The sequence below is a fragment of the Halichoeres trimaculatus genome, unplaced genomic scaffold (assembly GCF_033239565.1).
Source record: "Halichoeres trimaculatus isolate MK-OKI-2021-1 unplaced genomic scaffold, fHalTri1.1 fHalTri1_scaffold_21, whole genome shotgun sequence".
NCBI lineage: Eukaryota > Metazoa > Chordata > Actinopteri > Labriformes > Labridae > Halichoeres > Halichoeres trimaculatus.
Window position 1 is genome coordinate 4,532,284 of NW_027437199.1, and position 22,188 is coordinate 4,554,471.

Genomic DNA, 22,188 nt, shown 5'->3' on the forward strand with positions numbered 1-22,188 from the left:
AAAGACATTGTCCACTGATACTAAGACAAAAACACTTGATAAGATTTCATTTTTTTCCAGTGTAGAAGCTGCAGCAGCTGAAGTCACACTCCCAGTAGTATTTCATTCATTTCCTTAAAACCAGCTGATCTGTAGTTCGTTACAGTGCTGGAATTAAATCTTATCTCTGTTGGATTAATTTTAGACCTGCACTGATCAATCTGTGCTGATTTCCTTAATTTTGGGTGATCAGTGATCAGCCCATCCTTACATATGAAACAGATCTTATAAACCTCCAGGAAGGTCTGACAGCCAGCCATTGTTGCTTCTTACTCTGAGACCTAAAACTCAGGACACTTTATTGGTTGTTTAAGTTAAAACATAAAGATTTTATTGTTTCACAGGTGTTGTTCAATAAAAGAGGTTGGATCATAGAAGGTTTATGCTGTCAGTTATAAAAAATAAAAATCGGTATCAGCAGGTCAGGCTTTTTAAAGATTGATGATCAGTGCACCCCTAAGTATTTTGGGGCTTTTCACGTCTTTATTGAGAGGACAGGATGTTAGCTGTAGAAGAAACAGGAAGAAGAGGGTGGAGGAAGTCTATATCGCTGATAATTGTCCTGAATATGGGATATATGATCAAACCACAGTGCAAAAGACTGAAATCTTATCAAGTGTTTTTGTTTTATTTTTTGTAGAAAATGTCTTTTTAGACTCAATATGAGCCAAATTCACCTAACCAGTCCAGAAAAATGTTTAGTTCAAGTTATTTAAAGACAAAAATTATGTCTAAATTGTTTGTAACAAGTAAAAAAAATCTGCAAATGGAACAAGAGAAAATTTACTTGTATTAAGACATTGTTTTAGTTTCAAGCAAATTTTTCTTGTACTATTGGAAGATTTTTTTTTCTTGTTACAAGCAATTCAGACCTCATTTTTGTCTTTAAACAACTTGAAAATACATTTTTTCTGGACTGACCAGTTGAATGTGGCTCAATTTAAGTATAACAGGAATTTTTTTTACTTAAAATAAGACAAAACGTGTGATTAGATTTCAGTTTTTTTGCAGTGCACAAGTTAAACCAGCCTCCCTCCTACTTTAATGTATTTTAACAGTTTTAAAAACTTCTGGACGACAGTTTTGATCGATAATGAGACGTGTAAAGAGTATTTTTTAAGTAAAACATCATTTTATACTAATTAAATCAACAAATAACGATGGGAGGCTGAAAACCTTGGAGTCCCTGACGGAGCTGCCGACGTCTGATGTGTCATTTCGTGCTGAAGGAAACTGAGCTCAGAAATCTCTTCCCTCTTTTTGACATTTCATCGATTGAACTAAAAAATTCAGCGACCTGATCAATAATAAAAACAATCATCAGCTGCAGCCTCAGAGAGGCAAACAGGCTCCACTGCAGAGCGTGTTTCTGACAGACAGGTGTGTGTGTGTGTGATGTATCAGACTCTGCAGGTGTTGGTGCACGGAGAGGGACCAGATGTGACTCCGGTGAAGGTGCTGAACTGTGACACTATCTCCCAGGTGTGTTTCATTTCCTGCTTCACAGATCCCGGTGTCGGGGATGAAATGTTTTTATTATCTCAGGCTCCTGGTCAGGCGTGACTTTTCTGATGTGAGGTTTCAGCTGAACTCTGGACATGACTTTATTTTTAAATAGGCCAAAAATTTAAAGCTATTAACTCCCTTTGGAAATGTAAAGGAGCTAATCTGTCGGTCTAAACCTGAGCTTCCTGCTTCTCCAGGTGAAAGAGAAAATCATCGATCAGGTGTACAGGAACCTGCCGTACTCTCAGAGGCCCAAAGTGGAGAGTGTCGCACTCGGTGAGACTTAAACATCAAAATTTCAACCATTTATCTTAAATATGGGGACGGATAAATGACACTGCTGCCTCCTGTGGATACAACAGCTAGAAAACAGGGGTTTGTCTCCCCCTGCAGGTCAATGTGTGAACTGCAAGGAAGCAAACTTTTCAGTTTTTTGTGTTTGAAGCTCTTTAAAATGATTTATTTTGATTATATCAATGATGTCATCCCTCCACAGAGTGGCGTCCCGGCTCTACAGGTCAGATCCTGTCCGACCTCGACCTGACGTCTCAGAAAGAAGGACGCTGGAAGAGACTGAACACTCTTGCTCATTATAATGTGAGTTTATTCTGATTATTAAGCTCATGAGGACATTTTTGTATCTTGAAATCTTGTGTTTTTGGGAAGTAAAAGACAGAAAACCTCACAGAAAGCTCCATACCAGCTTCCCTGAGACAAATTAAATCCAATCTTTTCTCACTGAATGTCCAAAAAACAGGAGTTCAAAGAAATGTCAGCCCACATGGGATTTTCCCTCATCCTGCAGCAAAACAACAGAAACTGAACCCTCCTCCAGTCCTCCCCTCTGACATTTACAGAAAATTAAACATTAAGAGAGCCGCAGTGAGACAAAGCGCTCTGAGATAACCGTGGGCGGAGTTCATTTACAGAAAATCAGGATTTATTGTTTCATTTTGTCTCCTGTTTCAGGTCCGGGATAACGCCACGTTGGTTCTGTCCAGAGTCCTGCACACACAGTCTTTCCACCAGCACCAGGACAGCCACGAAGAGAGTAAGAACACACACCACACAGATCCGCGCTGAGACAATGTTTGTAAAGTATTTATGATTTTATAACACCTCGAACAACGAGAGCAGACGTCACGTGATGCAGTGTTTCATTTCTGAATGTGTTTTTCTGTTTATATCCATGCATCAGAGCCAGAAAATAAAGGTAAAGACATTTAAGTTAAGGAAAAGATGTACAATAAATGTAGTTTATAGAAAATGATTTGTTCAAAAGCAACCAGATCTACCCCAGAGTTAACTGATAAAACGGTGAACATGTAAAGTCTCCTAGCAGCTGCTGATTTCCTCTTTCTCTTCTTCTTTCTGTTGATGCTCTGTTTTTTTTTACGTTTTGATAAAGTTTCATGTAATTCTTTCTCTTTCTGACAGAAAACGCTCTGCTGGAGGACGACAACACCTTCCACCTGGTGAGGCCGGCGGATGAAATCGATGAGGTGAAGTCGAAGCGAGGCAGCATGAAGGACAAGGCCATGACCAAAGCTATCACAGAGATCTACCTGACCCGACTGCTGTCTGTGAAGGTACGACCGCAGGTTATCCACGAGGAAAATACACCAACTTTATGATAATGTGATATTTTCATGATTGGTAGAGGTGATGAAATTTGTTAAATATTTTTCTCACAATCCAGAAAAGGAACATGAATTTCTGTGTTGTAAATAGTTGTGTGTGTGTGTTTCACAGGGCACTTTGCAGCAGTTTGTAGATGATTTTTTCCGCAGCGTGTTGGGTTCGAGCTCCACCGTTCCTCCAGCCGTCAAATATTTCTTCGACTTCTTGGACGAACAGGCGCTGAGACACGACAACGTAGACGAAGAGACGCTGCACATCTGGAAAACCAACAGGTTTGTTTTATACGCTTGTTTTAAAGGTATAATTGGTAGTTTGATTTAGATACACTTTTTGTTATAGTGGTCAAAATGATCTATATGTCCCGATGGCAAGCAATACATGATGTGTTCTTAAATGAGAGCGAATAACATCCGCTATCTACAGCAGGAGAAAAAGGATTAGGATCCAATCTGTTAAACCAATCAAATCCCATCCTGCTGTTTTTCCCTCCTCCTGCGCGAACATTTCAGCGGCGCGCACTGCCCCTGACTCAATGAGTGTTCCCAAGTTTAGCCGTATACAGATTCGCACTCAGCAGAAGAATGGCAGAGAAACTACCCATACCCTGGTTACTGGTAACCACTCCTCCAGCTAAACAGAGCGAGAACAGAAAGACGGAGGCTTTCTTTTCTTTTTTGGCTGCTGTGTGAACATTTCATTGACAAAATCTGCGCTAGAATTCCTTCATCTTTTGTTCAGAATCAGCTCCTATCACAGGTAACTGGCTCCACCTCCTTCTCATTCATCCCCGCAGCGTCTCAGCGCTTTAACACAGTCGGACGCTTTAACAAAACATAGAGTGGGTTGTTCCTCTGTGGAAACTGGACGGTCATTGGATAAACGCCGGGCTTTGTCCCGCCCTCGGACGCTCAGCGTCTCTGGGGGTCTATGAGGCAGTGGGCTGGTCTGGACGCTGGGCTTCTGCATGATGATTGGATGATCTGTCTGAGGCCGAATCCCTTTTTGATTGACAGTGAAATGAGCCAGTCAGAGATCTTGAAGTATAACCCTCCACCGGAGCATCTTCTCAGTTGTTCTGGACTAATCCGGAGGTTTTATTAATCCCCAGTGAGTTTACCTTTCTTAAAAACAACGAGCGTTGAGAGAACACTGGTAAAATCCCTGGAAAAAACACCTGGTTGGTACGACAGGGTCACAGATCATTTTCTTGAAAAAGAACAGAGGGTAGAATTTATGTTTAAATAAATAAACAAATTCATGATGTAGGCCAGAAAAAAATGAGCTTCCCCTCCTTGACTGACCAGCAGCTGCCACTGACACACAGAGACGATCACTTCGTACGCTATGAAGGACAAAGTCAAGGAAAATAACGCCTCACACTTTAAAAACCACTGCTTTACGCTAAAAAAAACCCTTAAAACTCCCCTTTAATGTCACTTAAACTGCCTCCTATGGATCATACTGCTCATAAATTAATATCTGGCTCTCAAGCTGATTCACACTTTCTCTTCAAAGCTTCTCTGAATCTCAGCTGGATGTTCAACCTGATAAGAAAACCTACAAAGAGGAACAATTTTGCTGCTGCTCAAGCCGTGTGTGTGTGTTAAAACTCATCAGCTAAATTAAAACATGATTGTGTCTCCATTCCTATAAAACCACACACCCGACAACTTAAAAGCCTGATCTGTTATCAGTTCGGATAAATAACGACAGAGAGAAGAGGAGACGCAGGGACAGAAATATTGCTTCTTTCCTGCGTTCAAACCGGCCTTGAGCTCTACCTGCCAATCATCAGAGAAACACACACACCGAGACCTGCGAAGGATGAAATATTTATAACATGATCTGAATTATTTAGGAGGGTTATGATCTGTTGAGAAATAGATGAAGGGATCGGAAACTGTGTGTCAGCAGGTCTAGAAAAAAGTCGGAAAGTGTCGGAAATTGACAGAAGTGGAGCGTGAATACTGAAACTCAATTAGACTCCAGCTTTAAAGCAATAATAAGGAACTCATCCTGTTCCTGAGTCCTTACTTTTTGATTTGTGTTGGTAAATGTTAAGTTTCCATGACTTTAATGGGAACTTTAGCTGTCAGATGCTAATGTAGCTTCTCTAAGCAGCTAGCAAACGCTGGCTTATGTTCTGCTTGAGCTAATGTTAGCGTCAAGTGTTTACTTTTCAAACTTTGTACAACAGTTTTTATCATACACTTGATGTCTATGTAAGTGGGATGTAAACACATGTAAGCTAAACCAATCAGCTCCTGGTTAAACAGTTAGCATCTCTCAGTCAAATGAAGAAGCTAACATTAGCTTCACATGTGACACAAGAAACACTTTCAAGCTTATAAGCCACTTTGAGGGTCTTCTGTACACACTTGATGTAAACACAAGTTTAATGCTAACAAGCTAACAGATTTGAAAGTTAGCATCGGCAACATCAATAAGAAAGCTAATATACATTTTCTGAGTTTTTTATTTTTTTAACAGTCAAGCTTTCAAAAGTTTCAAGCTTATAAAGCAAAGTTTAATAAAACACAGTTAATGCTAACAAGCTAACATTCCTTGAGTTAGTTTAGCATCTGTCGCTTTAATTAGGAAGCCAACATTAGCTTTTTGCATTTTTTTTTAATAAAGTCTAGCTTTCGTACATTTCAAGCTAATACAACAAAGTTTAATAAAACACAGTTTAATGCTAACAAGCTAACATTCCTTGAGTAAGTTTAGCATCTGTCACTTTAATTAGGAAGCCAACATTAGCTTTTTGCGTTTTTTTTAACACAGTCTAACTTTCATACATTTCAAGGTTATGAAACAAAGTTTAATAAAACACAGTTTAATGCTAACAAGCTAACATTTCTTGAGTTACTTTGGCATCTGTCGCTTTAATTAGGAAGCCAACATTAGCTTTTTGAGCTTATTGAAAACTGTTTATATTTCAAGCTAATTAACAAAAACCTCTTTTAGGGTCTTAATGACTCACTGGATGTTGACAAGAATTTAGTGCAAACAAGCTAATGTTAAAAACAAACATTCCATTGGAAAAAAAAAATAGCATCTGCCAATTTAGGATTATCATGAACTAGACAGTAAACTGGTAAAGCTAACGTTAGTTTTTTGGATTTATTAAAAACAGTTTATATTTCAAGCTAATAAACAAAAACCTCTTTCACGGTCTTAATAACACACTGGATGTTGACAAGCTAATGCTAAAAACCAACATTTCATGGGGAAAAAAATTAGCATCTGCCAATTTAGGATTATCATGAACTAGACTGTAAACTGGTAAAGCTAACGTTAGCTTTTTGAGTTCCTTAAAAACATTCGTTCAGCCTTAGCCTTGAGCACTTGACATCTGTGCTTAAGTCATGCTAACAGAGATGCTAACTGATTGTAATGAAGCATCTCTTTGTGCACAGAACATGCTGTTTAATTCATTTAATGCACAACTGCAAATTAGTTTTTAAATGTTTACAATATGAAATGCATATATGATATGATAAGCCTGGTAATTAGGCAATTAACATGATGTAAAAGGCGACAAATCACTGTCGTATCATGCTAATGGTGTTTGAAAACCCCTGAAACCTGCTCTCTCAAACTCTTGAGAGCATTCAGTTTCAGGGGCACTGAGCAGAGACCCTAACCCAAGTCTTTCCTGCGTCCTCAGCTTGCCTTTACGCTTCTGGGTGAACATCCTGAGGAACCCCCACTTCATCTTCGACGTCCACGTGACGGAGGTGGTGGACGCTTCGCTGCACGTCATCTCTCAGACCTTCATGGACGCCTGCACCAAGACGGAGCACAAACTCAGCAGAGTCAGTCCACTAAAGCAGACTTTTCTCTTTGGGCTAGATTGAGGGGTTTGAATTGTTATTTTTCTCACATATAGAAGTATTTTTCATCTCCTCCTCATTAATAATTACTGCTTCAATAAGCTGGCCTTCTTCTAATTTAAATCACAGTCAGAGCGACATCCTTGTCTTCTAAAATTGGTTTTCTGGCTTGAAAATCTGCTTGTTCCTTTAGTTCTTTTTTTTAATCTCCTCAGTGCAAAATTAGATTTTTTGGTGTTGATAATTTGTTTTTCTGATTGATGGAACATGCTGAAACTATTATGTAAGCCAATTTAGGAACTAATAGGGTAACAGAAACAGAAATAAAGCCATCAGGAGAAAAAGACCCCATAAAATCTCTGGATTTAGCTGTTAGCTCTGAGCTACAGGCAGGTATTTGTTCACCTTTTGGAGAAAATGGTCTGAAAACTGCCAAATCTCCTTTTAGCAGGTCCTGTTTCCATACAGTAGATGCTTTTTTAACTAGCATTGGGTTATTTATCACAGAGGAGGATTAAAAGTTGTATAATCATGAAGTATGAGAGGAGTTTTAAGTCTTTTAGTGGATTTATGGAGTGTGTCCTAACTTGGAAGTGTTTCTCAGACAGTCGAGGTCAAAGAGGCAGCGCTGGTTTAAATTGGCAGGAAGAGTTAATTACAACACTAAATCACCAAATAAAGCTGGGACAGTTTGAACTTCTCAGCCTTAGGATAATTAAGCGAGCAGGAATAGTTTAGTGTTGCTTTTTGTAAATGAAGATGTTCATTTATCTCCTTTCCTCTCCCTGCAGGAGTCTCCCAGCAACAAACTGCTCTATGCAAAAGAGATTTCCACGTACAAGAAGATGGTGGATGAGTGAGTCTTTTAGAATACTTATATAGAAAACAACTTGTTTTCATATTATTAAAAAAATTTCTTTGCTGTTTAATTCTTATAAATATGAGGTTTCAGCTGTGTGTGTGTGTGTGTGTATTTTGCAGTTATTACAAGGGCATCAGACAGATGGTTCCAGTCAGTGACCAAGACATGAACACACACCTTGCTGAGGTGTCCAGGGTAAGAATAACAATTGTGTATTTGCATTTTCAATCAATAGATTGTATACATTTTTTACATGTATCTATTATTATTATATTTTTTTTTAATTGATATTTTAGTCCAAAATTTAGTCAAGACATGACTGCTACAAGACATTTAATTGGACAGTTTCACAATACCCCTTGCCCCTCTAACTCTGTCTATATCTCCATTACCTGGAAAAATAAAATAAAATAAAAAAATAGACAAAAAGAAATATAATGTATAATGTAACAATATATATATATTTAAAAAATAAAAATAAAAATAAATAAATAAAATTTAAAGAAGTAGAAAAAAGAAAAAATATATAATGGAACAAAATAAATACAATTAAATTGAAAAAAAAAACCAAATCAATAAACAAGTTAATTAATTGATGGTTGATATTTACATAAATAGATAAATTAAAAAGAAATGTAAATTTTCTAAATGTGATATTCTGAATAGAAATTCTGGAATGATGTCAGCATAAATTTAAAAACTTGTCATTTTTTTTGTTTTTAAGTAAAATGGTTTATAAAGCAATTTTTGAAACTTATACGAGTGATTAATTATCTGTGATGTTGTTTCTTTGCTTTTCTGGAGGTAGGTAGCCTAAAAAGTTGATTACAAAGGATAGGCCTTTATAAGCAGTCTGCTTCTGCCTATGCCTTTTAGTCATTTTTTCAACACATGACTCTTGATTCTGTTATTTTGTGTGAAATGTTAATATTAGGTGCAATATTTGGTGTTGACATGACTGAATAAATGAATGAATAATAATAATAATAATGAAAAAGGAATCATATATTGTGTATGGTCTCCTTCTTAAAAAGGTGAATCAATCTGTCACTTTTGTTTTTACTAATTAGCAACACACAGACAAGCTGAACACCCAGGTGGCCTTACATCAGCTGTACCAGTATGCCAGCAAGTACTACGATGTGGTGAGTGATGCCTTTCTTCTTCAAAGTGGACTTACATATAACTTTATAAATCCACAGAAAATTTAAATCAAAAAATATAGCTTTAACATTATGAAACACATTTCCTTTCGTACGTGTATTTGTTGCACTGACATATATGCTGTAGCTAACTTTTAAAGGACAGAAACGATACCCAAAGTGCGTCCTGACTTTACGATAAAATTTGAGTATCATCTTTTATTTTCTTCCTCAGATCATCAAGTCACTAGACGACGACCCAGCAGCCCAGAATAAACAGCTAACCCTCCGCCTCCAACAGATCGCTGCCGCCCTGGAGAACAAGGTCACCGACCTTTGACCTCTGACCTCACGGAGGGGTCAGGGGGCAGAGCTTGCAGCGACTAAACCGCGGGATTCGCATTTAAGGACTCAGAGGAGAAAGAGCTCACGGACTCTGCTGAATGTTTGACCATGTAAGGATTAAGGTGGGAGGAGCTAGTGAGCCACAGTCAGCTGTTTGACCATAAAAGGACTGCAGGGGGAGGAGTTAATGGACCAATGAAGTGTTGAAGAAAACCCAGAGCGGTGGAAGCGGTCATGTCCCTAAAACAATACCGAGGAGGGAGAAATGGTGACCGTGATGTGGCTGCAAATGGGAGCTTTGTGAAATCAAAGGGTGATTTTTATAATCACAGCTGGGGGGCGCTCTGTCCTGGCTGTTTCTGTGTTTGGCTTCTCTATACCACAACTTTACGTTCAAAGACTTGGGTGATAAGTGTCACACAAGCAATGGAGAGTTTTGGATAATTGGAGAATTTAAGTGAAGTAATTTGACGTTTTTGTTTTTATTTTACCACTAAACCTTTATGAAGGCCTGACATGGAAGCACAGCATCTTTTGCTTTGTGACACTAACCGTAAGGCTTTTGCCTGATCTGAGGTCAGTTTTTCTTGGGAAATTTGATTTTAGAGAGCAGTTAGAGAACAGTTTTCATCCTGATGCACAGAAATGCTAATATTTGACCCACTACGGTACACACCACTGCCCAGTCAGGGGTCATGGTTTATCTTCATGGCACGAGTAAGGAGTGTGAATTCAGGGTACGATGAGTTAAGTCCAAAAATCATGGCCAAATGTTGTTTTTCGTATCAGATGATGTCTTTCTACGCTGATGACACTGTTGTTTTGATTAGTATTATTCTTTCCATGCAGGCTTTAAGCAGAGGCTTTGCATTTACATTTACGACATGAAACTTATCTTTTTATCAAGCTGATACAGTGCCACTTAGTTTTTGTTGCTGTACAGTGTTTATCAGGGTGGTCCATGATGTTGTATCCTGTGTGTGTGTGTATTGTTGCTGCGCCTTGTGCGAATTGCCCAACTTGTTTTTATTTCCTGTGAAAAATCATGGCGACCTGTAATCATGTGGTCTAAAGACACCTACGTTTTAAGTTTTTTAGAATCTGTGTGATTTTTATTTTTTTTGCCTACATCAATACGTTTGTCATCATGTTCTGGCTTTGCTATGAAACTGCACAAACCCTGGCGTAGAAAGTGATGGGAGGGAAAACTGTCGATGAAAAAAACGAAATATTCCTGCAACAGTCTTTGGGTTTAAGTGCCATTACACCACTAAAGTGTAATTTCTTATCTCCTGTGCTATATAATAATCATTGTCACACTAGAGTCATCATATATTTACATTATTCTTTGCCTTCTGAGCCCAGACGATGTGCTTTATGTAAAGCGTGAGTTAATATCAAAGATTAAATATGCAGTTTGTAAGCTGGAGGATGAACTTCCCCCGGCCTTCAGGAAGGGGAGATTTTTGCTGCAGAAGTTTTTTGTTTTGTTTTGTTTTTCTTTCTGTTTAGGTGGATTTATTGATCCCATCAAGGTTTCCAGTCTCACAAACTGCATCTTTAAATTCTGAAGCAATACGACTTTAAAGGCCGGTGCTGCATCTTTGTACTCCTTGAACTTTAAGATGGACGTATGGGAAAGTTCTGGTACCACGTAACTTCTTGATACAAAGACTGAAATAAACGCATCATAGCTGTTTTGTTTTTTAATGTTTTAGAAGCTTTCTTGTAAGCATCTCTTGGTCAGAAGTTTGTTTATGAAAGACTCTTTAGTGCCAAATATTGTCAAGAAACTATCCTGTACGTTGTCATTTGAGTTGTGTGATGAGTTGAGAAACAAGTGGAACAAACAGTGGAACAGTATATGAAAAACTTGGTGGTACTTTTATTAAAAAATGTTGAAATTTGAGCTCTCGTCAGATAATTTAACACCCAGGTATTGGGAGCCGTTAAGCTTAACACCCTGCTTGAAGAAATTTTCTGATGTAAGACTTTTCATTTCTACTCGATCTCTAAATGGTACAGTATGATACATTGAGATTCACAAAGAGGACGATGTTTATCTCTTTAAAATTCTCTATTTCATTGCCAACACGAGCTTCTCTCTGCCTTCTTTTCGCCACCATCGAGTGCCTTAAAGAGTAGAACTGGAAGTAGTTTTGGAAGTAAAAGCCAAAAGAATAAACACTTTGCAGAAGATTTACTTCATGTTTGTGGTTCCTAAACTGGAGGTTGGTCAGTCACAGCTTTTTTTTTTTGTTGTTGTAGAGGTCATTTTGGCTCCATTTGCTTTTTTGTTGTTGTAAAACAAGCCTGAGTTAATTGTTGCAGACTGCTACAATGAGATAAAATCCATTCTTGGTAGCATCAATTTAACTAATTCATCAACAAAAGCTTCAAACTTGATCCCCAGAGAGTCAGATAGAAAGGAGAGCTTGATAAATGCTGCATAATAATGATTACAATCCTAACTTAAAGTAAAAAAAAACTTAAAAATGAACGTAAAGTTTACTCGTTAAATGAAACATCCATGCTAACGCCGTTAGGCTGATAATCAGTCGAGTTAGCATAACTGCAAATGTCCTTTTCAGTCTTGACAACAAAAATGTGTAGAATACTTTTTTTTATATATTTTTTCTTACACATTGAAAAACAAAAGCCCCTCATCTGCATTTCTTTTTCAACGTTTGCTTGCTAGCTTGATACAGTAGCTAGCTGTCTCCAAATTCTAGCATTGGCACGTTGAAGGATGCCCCATTAAAGTTGAAGATTAAAGTTTGTTTTTCAGAACAGTGAGTGATATAAGTCATTCAACAGACCGAAGCCTTAAAGGTTGGAATTATCTTTGAATGCTGTGAACTAACGTGGGGCTAGCTACGTTAGCTAGTTAGCCAGCTAGCTACCTGCAGCAAAGCGAAAGGAGTGGTGCTAAGTGATGTAGGAGTAAAGACAGGAACAGTTGGTGGCACAAACAGGAAACCCTTCATATAGTGACTTTCTCACTTTCATTTAGCGTTAGCGGCTTAGCTGGAAGTAAGATGGTCGGTGATTTCACAGACCGTAAGGTATCCTACTTGCTATTTTAAAAATTACAGATATCTAAATAAGCAATGACTGAAACTAGCTGATGGTAACAAAAAAATTAGGAAGGACTTAACAACACTCAAGTGGTTTATAAAGTTGCTGCAAAACAATCTTTAGCCCTAGCGCTCTTCCTTGGCGCTCTTGTACCACTGTCAGTAACTCAAACTACAGACTCTGCCAATCACTTAAAACTTTTTTTGAGGACATGTGCTGCTTTTCCCTGTGTCATGACAATTTGAACCCACTTCTTCCCATTACTTTGTTGAATTCTTGATATTTCCCAGAGAATTTAATCAACATTGACAATTTTGTTTCTGTGCAACAGCTCAGCTCAGCACATTAAACTACAAACCACAGAGAGAGTTACAGTATCTGTTTGGGCTGTTTAACTAACCCGCTGTAAATTCCCCTCGCTCCAGAAGTTTAGTACTTGTTTGAAGATGTGACCCGTGTATGTGATGTTATTTTGAGTGATTTCCAGAGGCACCAAGGTACAGGAACGTGTTCATGTGTAATGACTGGATGAAGGGTAGGTGCAGGGAACTGAGTCTTCATTTTATGTAGACCTGTTTGTCCGCTGTTTGACGGTGTGTGTTGACGTGTATTTGAATTTTATGTTCTATGAGGCACAAGAACAACACTTTTGAGAGGTTATGGATGTTTGGAAGAACCCTGTGGTACTGATGTTTTTACCAACATTAAGGGTTAAATGTGTTTATATCATTGTATTACAGTTTGTACATCAAATACAGCTATCCCATTGTTTATTCTTGTAACATGATAGTAGGAATTAAATGGTTTGGATGGACTGGACCAACTGTGGACTTTTGAAGCAAATAAGAAACAGCACTATGAGTGACCAGGAACCAACTGGTCTGGACTGGAGCCCAAGTCAGTGACTCTTCTGTTGAAGCAGAGAAGTGGGCACAAAACCCAGACTATGGAAGTCCAAATATCCAATTAAAGATGTTTATACAAATGGAATCTTGCTCTTTTTTTTTCTTTTTTTTTGTTTAAAACTTTTTTTAATTTTGTATTTTTTCCCTCCTTCAGGCACTTTTGTGGGTTGAACTGTGTTGGGAGGTGAAGTCATTAGCTCGGCTTGGGGGAGAACTCAAAGCAAACTGCATTTTCTTGTCAAGTTTCAAAACTTCTCCTATGATCAACTAGCAAGGGGCAGTGAGGAGTTTGAAAGTGATCTTGAACAAGCTCCCTTCTGGATATATGCCTGATCGTAATCCACACTTTAAAATAAGATTACTGGCTGGTGCGATTTTAAATGGCTACTTCTTAGCTTCCGGTTTGGGTCGACCACCGCCGACTGACGAAGTTTAGTAGAGAGAAGAGATCCGTGTTTTTCTCTGCTAAAAGCGATTCCTGATTAATTTTGTAGTGGTGGTGGACACTGGAGCCTAACTATCAAACAGAAAACGGACAGAAGAGCACAAGAAAGGTAAGCGGGAGAGTGATACAGCCCGTGCTAATGGCTAATTAGCCTTTAGCTCGAGCTGTATCACTCTATAACACTGGTGCTAAACTGTTTGTGCTAATGTTCATTCCAACCCACAGTGAGCAGTTATTCTGCAGTGGTCTTTTCAAATTTAAGGGTCTATCAATAAAATTAAGCGTGAGGTTATGTTGGCTCTGTTTGGTGGATTACTGGCAGGATATAGCTACATACAAACTGACGGCGTTTGCTCGTTGTCACGTTAGCCTACAGATACGTCAGAGCCCCGGGCTGATGACGTTGCTGTATAGTCGGCTTGATGTTACGTTTCAAACCGTTGCGCTACGTAACTGTACCAATAAAAATCTTACCTCAGCGCGTTGTATCCAGTGAAAAGTTGTGTTGAACAAAGAAAATTTGTTTCAATCCAATGTCCATTTAATTCCAAATCGAGCTAAAAGTAATTTACGGCGATGTGCGAAGACTCCGGGCCACAAGGTGGCGAGGGAGTGCAATCAGAACAGATCCTCCCCACACTCACAGCATCCCTAAACTTAGCCTAGCATATAGACTTCTACCTTTTTTCCGGCAGACTAGGCACAACTCGGTGCATTCTAGCATAAAGACTGTGTAAAATAAATATTTTAACCCTGTTTAATTCAAATATCTAATTTTCTTTATCTTGATTCGGGGCTGAAAAAAACAGTTGATTGTTTGGGGAGAGCTGTTACTTTATACTAAGCTAGTTTTAGCACAAGTTCCTTTGCAAGGATAGCAACTCTTTCAGCAAGATGGCCCCTCTGGCTTTTCCTTTTTGCTGTTTGTCCCTGTAAATTTAGGGACTAAATCTGTTGACACCCTTTAGTGTATGAATCTAAATACACAGTTTAAGATGATCATTGTTGTCTATTAATACTGACCTTGGGTAAGTACTCCTAACCCCCAGTTTATTTAAAATGTGCATTTCCTTTCTTCAAATTGTACTCTTGTAGTTTGACATTGAGTGGAAACAGACCAGAGTCTGTGTGACGATGGTTTCCAGCAGCTCCTAGTTTTTCCTCCCCAGGAGAGGGCAGATATTTTTAAACACAAACCTCTTTACGCTCATTCATCTGAAATTCCCTCCCAGCACAGCCTCACTGACTGTGTGTGTATGTGTGTGTGAACAAGGCCTGCTGTTGTAGCTTTATTGACACAGCATTAATGACACACACTAGGGAGAAGGCCCCACAGCCGAGCTGTTACAGCAGCTCAATGAAGAGTTACTGTTGGAGATTGACCTTTACTCTTGACTTCTGACCAACTTAAAGACTCAAGTCTGCACTTTAACAAACATCTGCGTAATAAACTGTTTGATTCAAGGAGCTTCCACTGCTATACAACTAATAGTAATGACTCTGTCTTATCTTTTATTGAAGCTTACAATCAGGACAGCTGTTAAGTCATCAAGTTAATATTTATCAAGCTGATTGGAGGTAAATAGTAAAAGCTGCAAGGTAACTATGCATACTCTGAAACTGAAACACATCTAATTCATGTCACAAACCTTATACAAAACTTAAGCAAACAGTCCAAAGAGAAGGTCAAATTTTTAATTTAAGACGCAATCTGCTCATACATTGGCAAAACAAAGCAAATGATGTAAAAATGTGGATGAATTTACATGTATTAAGACTCACAAAGTACCTTTGAATGCACACGCTCGTGGCTTAGCTCGGTCAGCTTTTTGTGGATTGTTTCTGTCCCAAAGTTCCCTTCATGCTGCACCATAATACTCTCAATGTAAACATTTAATTTCAAAGAACAAAAAGTAGAAATTGGAGCTTGTTGTGCACAATGAAAATCAAAATTGTTGAAAGATTTAGAAAAATCTGTCGAAAAAAACAGCAACAAATACAAAAGTTGAGGTAAAAATTAAATAAAAGAACCAAAAAAGGCAGAATCTTTAAACTAAACACTTAAAAAAATTAAATTTGAAGACTTATGGACCAACTTTAACTGATTTATTATACGAACTTTATAACCTTTTAATAAAACTTTTGTTCAAAGGCTGAAATGCACATTTTAAACAGCTAATTCCAGCATTAGTTAAGCTTGTTTTAAGTTATTGCAGCTGTATTAAATCATCTTGTTTTATGTTAATATCTTTCTGACAGTGCTTCAACTGTTTGCTGTACGAAAAAAAAAATCCAGACTGGTTTCTTGTCGGTGAACTTCTGGCGTTAGCAAAACTTTTGGGAGTTTTTTTTCCCACTTTTCAATAAAACAGACAAAAAAAAAAGGAGTCAAGAAATGAAGCAGTGAGTCCAGACATGTTCCTGACTGGATGCTAAGTTAAGTATTAGCTTGCTGTGCCTCTTTCTGTCAATAATAATGCTTTTACTCTGCTGCCTTAAAGCTACAAATTAGTGACTGACATCAAACTTATTCAACCACTTTGTGCAATACTGGCTGCCTGTTTGGCAGGAGTCTAATGAAATTATTTATGTGGACAGCTTGAAATGTGTTGGACTGAGTCACAGAGGAAGAAAATTAAAGCAGTTTGTGTTTAAAAACTGAACTTGGAGCAGATAGAGGACATAGCGGGACTGTTCAGGGTCACTTCAGTCAAGCTTCTCTCTGGTTTGAGTATTTGATTACAGAAACACATTTAACTCTGATAGTTTTCATGGTGAGCCTTTCTCCATGCAGAGAGGGAAAGTTGTGCCTTTAACAGTCCTTTTAACTTGCTCCACCCTTTGATGGCAGAAATTGTTGGTCTCCTTTTGATTAACCCAGAGGAAACCACTCCCAGCGTCTGTACCAAAGGTCACAAATCCGTCAACAAAAACATGAAGCAAACAGCAGAGAGGCGAGGAGTAGAGCTGAATTCAGCCTCCTCTATCAAGCTGTGATGAGAAGTTGTGCTTCTACTTGAGGATGAATTTCCAGATTCTGGTAAAAATGTAAAAAAATCAGCTAAGAATTGTGGGATAGAGTGTGCCAAGTGAGCTCTACAGGCCATGCACGTGAAATCCTCCACGATAAAATTCTCAGCTCTCCTGCAAAAATACTCATAAAAATATAAAAAGTATTTATAAAAAAGTGTGTCACAGCCAGCAGCCAATAGGAAGAGTCCGTGCAGTTGACTGACAGATAAATCAGCCTATGGTCTTTGAGCCAGGCGGCTCTTCCCCTCCTCCTGCTCAGCCAGCTTGAAATGTGTGTAAGACAGGATTCCTGCCAGCGTGCAGAGGATCCCCAGAGCCTGAGAGAGACACAGGAGGACAGACGGGTTCAAGGTCGACAGTTTGGAGGCAGTAATGATAAGAAATGAGTTCAGAGCATCAGTGAGACTCACCTGGTTGAGGGACAGCGGGTCATGGAAGAGCAGATATCCTCCAACCAGAGTGATGCAGAATTTGAAATGACCGAACATGTTGTAGCTGAAAGCTAGAGTCAGGAACAACAACGACACAAGAAATGTGTAAAAATCTTAAAATCTTAATCCTCAACGAGAGGTGAAAGCTCAAAGATTTGTTTGTTTTCAAGGATACGTGACAGCTGAAGTGTTTCCAATTATCCAGTAGATCGACAGGTTTACCAGGAACGCCACCACACCCGAGAACAACACAGTCATCTGTTAGAGGTAGAGTAGAAGTCTGTTAGTGACTGAATGTGTGTTTGCTCAAAAGGTATGAGTGAGTGTGTGTTATGTGAAGTCTAACCAGAGCCGCCAGAGACCAGGGTCCAAATATTCCTCCTTCTCCAGTCAGCGGCTCGAACATAGGAACGACCCCGAGCAGGAAGCACGAGGACAGAGGAGCCTGACGGAAGAGGAGAGGAGTCATGGGTATTTCTAAAGTCAGCAAATCACATCACAGCAAGTCTGACTTGAGCTGAAGTTTTAAAAAAGTACAGAGCCATGTTTCAATTAAAAATATCCTGTTTCCAAGTAGTTAACACCAAATAGGCCAACAAGTCTAGAGCCAAGTTTTGGGTCAGAGCAAGCAAGGTCAAACTTGAAAAACCAAGATCAAGAGTCTATACTAAAAAGTCCCAAATCAAGTCAAAACAAAGACATACTGACCGAAGATTGATCTGAAAACATTAAAATTCCAAGTAATAAGCAACAAACAGGCCGAAAAGCCCGAAGTCGAGTTCCGCATCAAGGCAAACAAGTCAAACTTAGGTGCAAAACCCCCCAAAAAGTCCCCAAAAAAATCCAGTCTAAACTGTACACAAAAAAGTACTACTTTAAAAAAACAAAACAAAACAAAAAAAACTCAGGTTTTTCAGAGTAATTTATTCTTTGGTTTGTTTTTTTCTGGTAATTAATTTTGTTTTTCTGATTAATATTTCTTATTAGTTTGTTTTTTGTCATAATTATTATATTGGTTTGTTCTTGCTATAATTATTTCTGTTTTTATGAGTAATTTTTTGTGGTAGTTAATTTTGTTTTTCTGATTAATATTTTTTCTATTGGTTTGTTTTTTGTTATAATTATTTCTGTTTTTATGAGTAATTTTTTTTTCTGATTTCAGATTACTTTTTTCCTGTGTTTCGGGGTAATATTTTCCTGAAGTATCAAGACACTTAGAAATTCCGTGAGAACCTCAACCTGCTGTTTTTCGTGGTAATTTTTTTGTGCTGTTTTGAGGAGTAATTTTTTTTCCTGAAGTATCGAGATACTTCGAAATCCTGTGAGAACCTCCAACCTGCAGACGACTCCTGTGGATGTGTGGTGGCTCCTGTGTCCCGCACGGATCAGAGATCCTGTTCGGCACATATATGCCTGATCCTTAACTTTCTACCGGTCCGTACCGGGTCAATAAAGGTAAGGTATTAGCCACACACAGGGTATGATACCCTTATGTTTTCGACTTTATCCTTATATTTTATAGAAGCCTATTGTTCAATGTAATACTTAAGGAATAGACAAAGATGTGGCATCAAAAAAATGCATTGCTTCTACATTGGAAAGCTGGTAGAAAAACAGAAAAACAAAATTAATTACCACAAAAAACAAACTGAAGAATAAATAACTCTGAAAAACCTGAGTTGTTTTTTTTCTTCAAGTGAATGCAATACGCTTCCGTAAGTCCCAGGTAATACAAAATAAAAATAAATCAAACCTGGATCTAAGACTTACAAATGCAAAATTGGAGGCAGTGCCAAAAAGTCAAGGATCAGATCCCAAATCTAAACTAAGAAGTCTGAAGTTCAGCTCCAAGTAATAAAGATCAAGTTGTAATAAATGAAAAACATTTGAGGGTAACAAATCCCAGTTAGTCAATAAGGTCCCAAAACAAGTCTGACCACGAGTCCCAAATTAAGGTTTAACACGTTTAACCAGTTCAGTGTCAAGGCTTGAGGCAACACCAAGAACAAGGTGGACTCAATTCTCAGGTCCAGGCCCAAGTCAAAAACAAGTTCTGATTGGAGGACATCAAGACCCAAATAATGAATCAGAGCTGTGCGTCATCATGCTCCAGGTCAGAGACGACAATCAAAACCCAACCAAAGAATGTTGAATCAAGTTCCTGGTCATGGCGTGGCACAATGTGAAGTCAAATACTGAGACAAAACTAAAAAAGATTCATACAATCTCAATCAAAGTCAAGAAGATACTGAACACAGAAACATTCAGTTAATGAACGTGCAGAGTAGAATGTGCAGCAGTTTGAGATGAAAACCACTTTATCAGGATGTATCAATAATTTAATGAACCTTGTACTGTCAGCACAACAAATAAAGTGCTGAGTCATACCTGATAGTACAGGAGCTGCATGGAGTTCACCTGGAGTTCATGTTGTTTAGCTCCAACCCACTGAGAGAAAGACGGATGACAGGGTGATACAGAGAGGGAGAATTTAATGTACTTCTTTTAAAACCTCTTCTTGTCTCTGTAATGTTTGATTTCCACTCACCACTTGGTAAAGAGACGTCACCAGAACTCCCAGGGTTGCGAACACTGTCCCCAGCAGGTTGAACCGCACGTCATAGTAGGAGTTCAGTATCACCCCTAGTGTTATTGGAACCTGGAGAAAAAGACAGGAAATGGTTGTAAAACACCTTATCCATCTTTATTACATTATAGCAGCAACAGGAGTAGAAAACTGTTTCTGGGAAATTTTTAAAAACTTCTATAATGAGTCCTGAAAACTCCTGGACCTGCACCAAACCCAAAGCTAAACTTCTGCTGCTCTGTTCAGAGGTTTTATTTAGAGAAAGCAGCAGATCTGCTCACCAACGTCAGTTTAATTTTAGTGGAGAAGGTCTTCTTGTAGTATGTGGTCTGGATGAGGATGATGACAGGCGTGGTCATGGCTTTGGCCAGCTGGTACGTTCCTATTGAGTTATTCTGCAGGGAAAGGTTGGTGAAGGCCACAAACCCACAAAAGCTCAGAGCCAGCCATACAATCCTGCGAATTGGAAGGCTTTTTGGGGCAAATATGTCCATTTTCTGGCAGATGTAGAGTCCTAACCAGGTGACCACAAAGTGAACAAGGGTCAGAGTCATGTTGGGGAAGCCGTAGTGGACGTAGATCCACTTGTTGATAAAGACGATGCAGATAGAGGAGAAGAGGTTGACCAGCAGGCCGGCGGCGATCCGCTTGTTGGCCGAAAAACTGAACAGTGTCCACACCATGGTTACGACGGTTTGCTAGCTTGGCCTGTCCCAGAAGAGAATGTTTCTGTTCACACTATAAAAACAAATAAAAGATAAGAGATTAAAAGCAGGAAATACCAAATATTTTCAGCAGAATTTTGTAAATAAAATAAAATTTTATTTTCTGCATTCTCAAGATAACAAGTTACATTCATTTGTTTATAATGGAGAAAAAAGGAAATCAAATGTGTTTAATAATGACCTTTCAGGGCCTCTGTATAAATGTAATTTTGTTGTGCAATGTTGTTTTGATATTGCGTCAAATGTGAGAGTTCAAGCTAATAGTGTCAAATTTTTAAGGCAGGTGACGTGAGCAGTAGATAAAAACATTATAGTAAGAAATAAATGAAAAATGAAGGAAAAAGGAAATGAATAATAAAACAAATATATATATATATATATATATATATATATATATATATATATATATATATATATATATAAATATATATATATATTAATATATATATAGTAAGAAAAAAATGAAAAATGAAGGAAAAAGGAAATGATTAATAAAACAAAAATAAAAAAAAATATAGTCAGAAAAAAAATGAAAAAATGAAGGAAAAAAGAAATGAATAATAAAACAAAAATAAAAATAAAAGAGTGGATTTTTTTGACATCGTTTTTTCATCTTGATTTGCACTTTAGAGTCACCATACCACTTTTAGGGATTCTATTTTTTTTTTTTTACATTTAATGCTAGACTTGTACAAAGTAAGACAAAACTTAAAAATCCACCCAGAGATAGTAACATAACAACAAAAGTAATGCTCAAAATCTTAATAGTACAGGTGAAATAATGAACTTCGAATAAATATGAACGTTTCAGTTTTGACATGCTGTATTTAATTACTTTTTACTGCTGATACCGGCCGTTAAAAAACATTTATTACAAAAAAGATATGAGCTGTGTAACGGTTAATGGTAAACGGGGTGTTTTTTGTGTAGTTTAGCGTGATACTGGGACCATAATTACAGTCTCCCTGTCTATCCCTCTGGGTGCCAGCCTGTCTGTCTGCCTGTCTGTCATTTTGCCACGCATTAAGAAAAGTTTACCTGGGGTCTCCATCTCCCCACCTGTCTCCCTCTCGGTCTCTCTGCTTGTCTCGAGCCGGCCAACAAACAGCCAGCGAGTGACCGGGCTGTGAGCGCTTCTGTAGCCCGTGGTGGGAGCTCAGTCCCCGGCCTTTGCAGTAAAGAATCCCCGGTGCCGTTCAGGAGGGATTTCTTCCCTGCTCCTCTCCGGTACACAGCAGCCGTGATTTGTGCTCTAAAGCCGCTCTGTGTGTTCCTGTTTCCTCTGTGTTTAACGCACTGCGTTGAAGAACAGCGCCATACTGGGGCCTGGAGGTATGGGGGAAAAGTGGATAAAACAAGTTTGGGATATTAACTGCACAGTAATTGCACCACAAATGGGAGAAAAGAACGGTGGAACCGAAACAATAATAACACAAAAATAAAAATGATAATATTTAAAAGAAACTAAAACATAAGATCGTGTTTATCATGAGATATTGGGATATCAGGTGATACCTGCTACGGTAGTTCTGAAGTACAAACACAAAAAGACAACACAACAACCAACAATGAAAACATAAACAAGAAAAGGCTTTGATGAAGTTGAAGATCCC

The 22,188-nt window shown here is 38.3% G+C and overlaps 2 protein-coding genes across 2 annotated transcripts in view; one reads left to right on the forward strand and one right to left on the reverse strand.

Annotated features, from left to right (window-relative positions):
* LOC141810385 (plexin-B2-like) overlaps window positions 1-13,415 on the forward strand; it is a 243,342-nt gene extending 229,927 nt beyond the window's left edge. The window contains exons 33-43 of the mRNA XM_074697867.1: window positions 1,444-1,521; window positions 1,743-1,821; window positions 2,042-2,142; window positions 2,515-2,596; window positions 2,983-3,134; window positions 3,298-3,458; window positions 6,857-7,004; window positions 7,814-7,878; window positions 8,004-8,079; window positions 8,955-9,029; window positions 9,262-13,415. Coding sequence (XP_074553968.1) covers window positions 1,444-1,521; window positions 1,743-1,821; window positions 2,042-2,142; window positions 2,515-2,596; window positions 2,983-3,134; window positions 3,298-3,458; window positions 6,857-7,004; window positions 7,814-7,878; window positions 8,004-8,079; window positions 8,955-9,029; window positions 9,262-9,366 — 1,122 coding nt within the window. The 3' untranslated portion in view covers window positions 9,367-13,415. The remainder of the gene's footprint in view (window positions 1-1,443; window positions 1,522-1,742; window positions 1,822-2,041; window positions 2,143-2,514; window positions 2,597-2,982; window positions 3,135-3,297; window positions 3,459-6,856; window positions 7,005-7,813; window positions 7,879-8,003; window positions 8,080-8,954; window positions 9,030-9,261) is intronic.
* A 1,892-nt stretch (window positions 13,416-15,307) lies between these two features.
* slc35e3 (solute carrier family 35 member E3) lies at window positions 15,308-21,854 on the reverse strand. The gene is made up of 8 exons (XM_074697728.1): window positions 21,614-21,854; window positions 20,132-20,588; window positions 19,812-19,922; window positions 19,652-19,711; window positions 17,610-17,708; window positions 17,439-17,521; window positions 17,243-17,327; window positions 15,308-17,149 (listed from the first exon to the last, which is right to left on the reverse strand). Exons 2-8 carry the CDS (start codon window positions 20,531-20,533, stop codon window positions 17,048-17,050), a joined length of 942 nt encoding a protein of 313 aa, XP_074553829.1. The 5' UTR covers window positions 20,534-20,588; window positions 21,614-21,854; the 3' UTR covers window positions 15,308-17,047.
* Window positions 21,855-22,188: the final 334 nt, after the last annotated feature.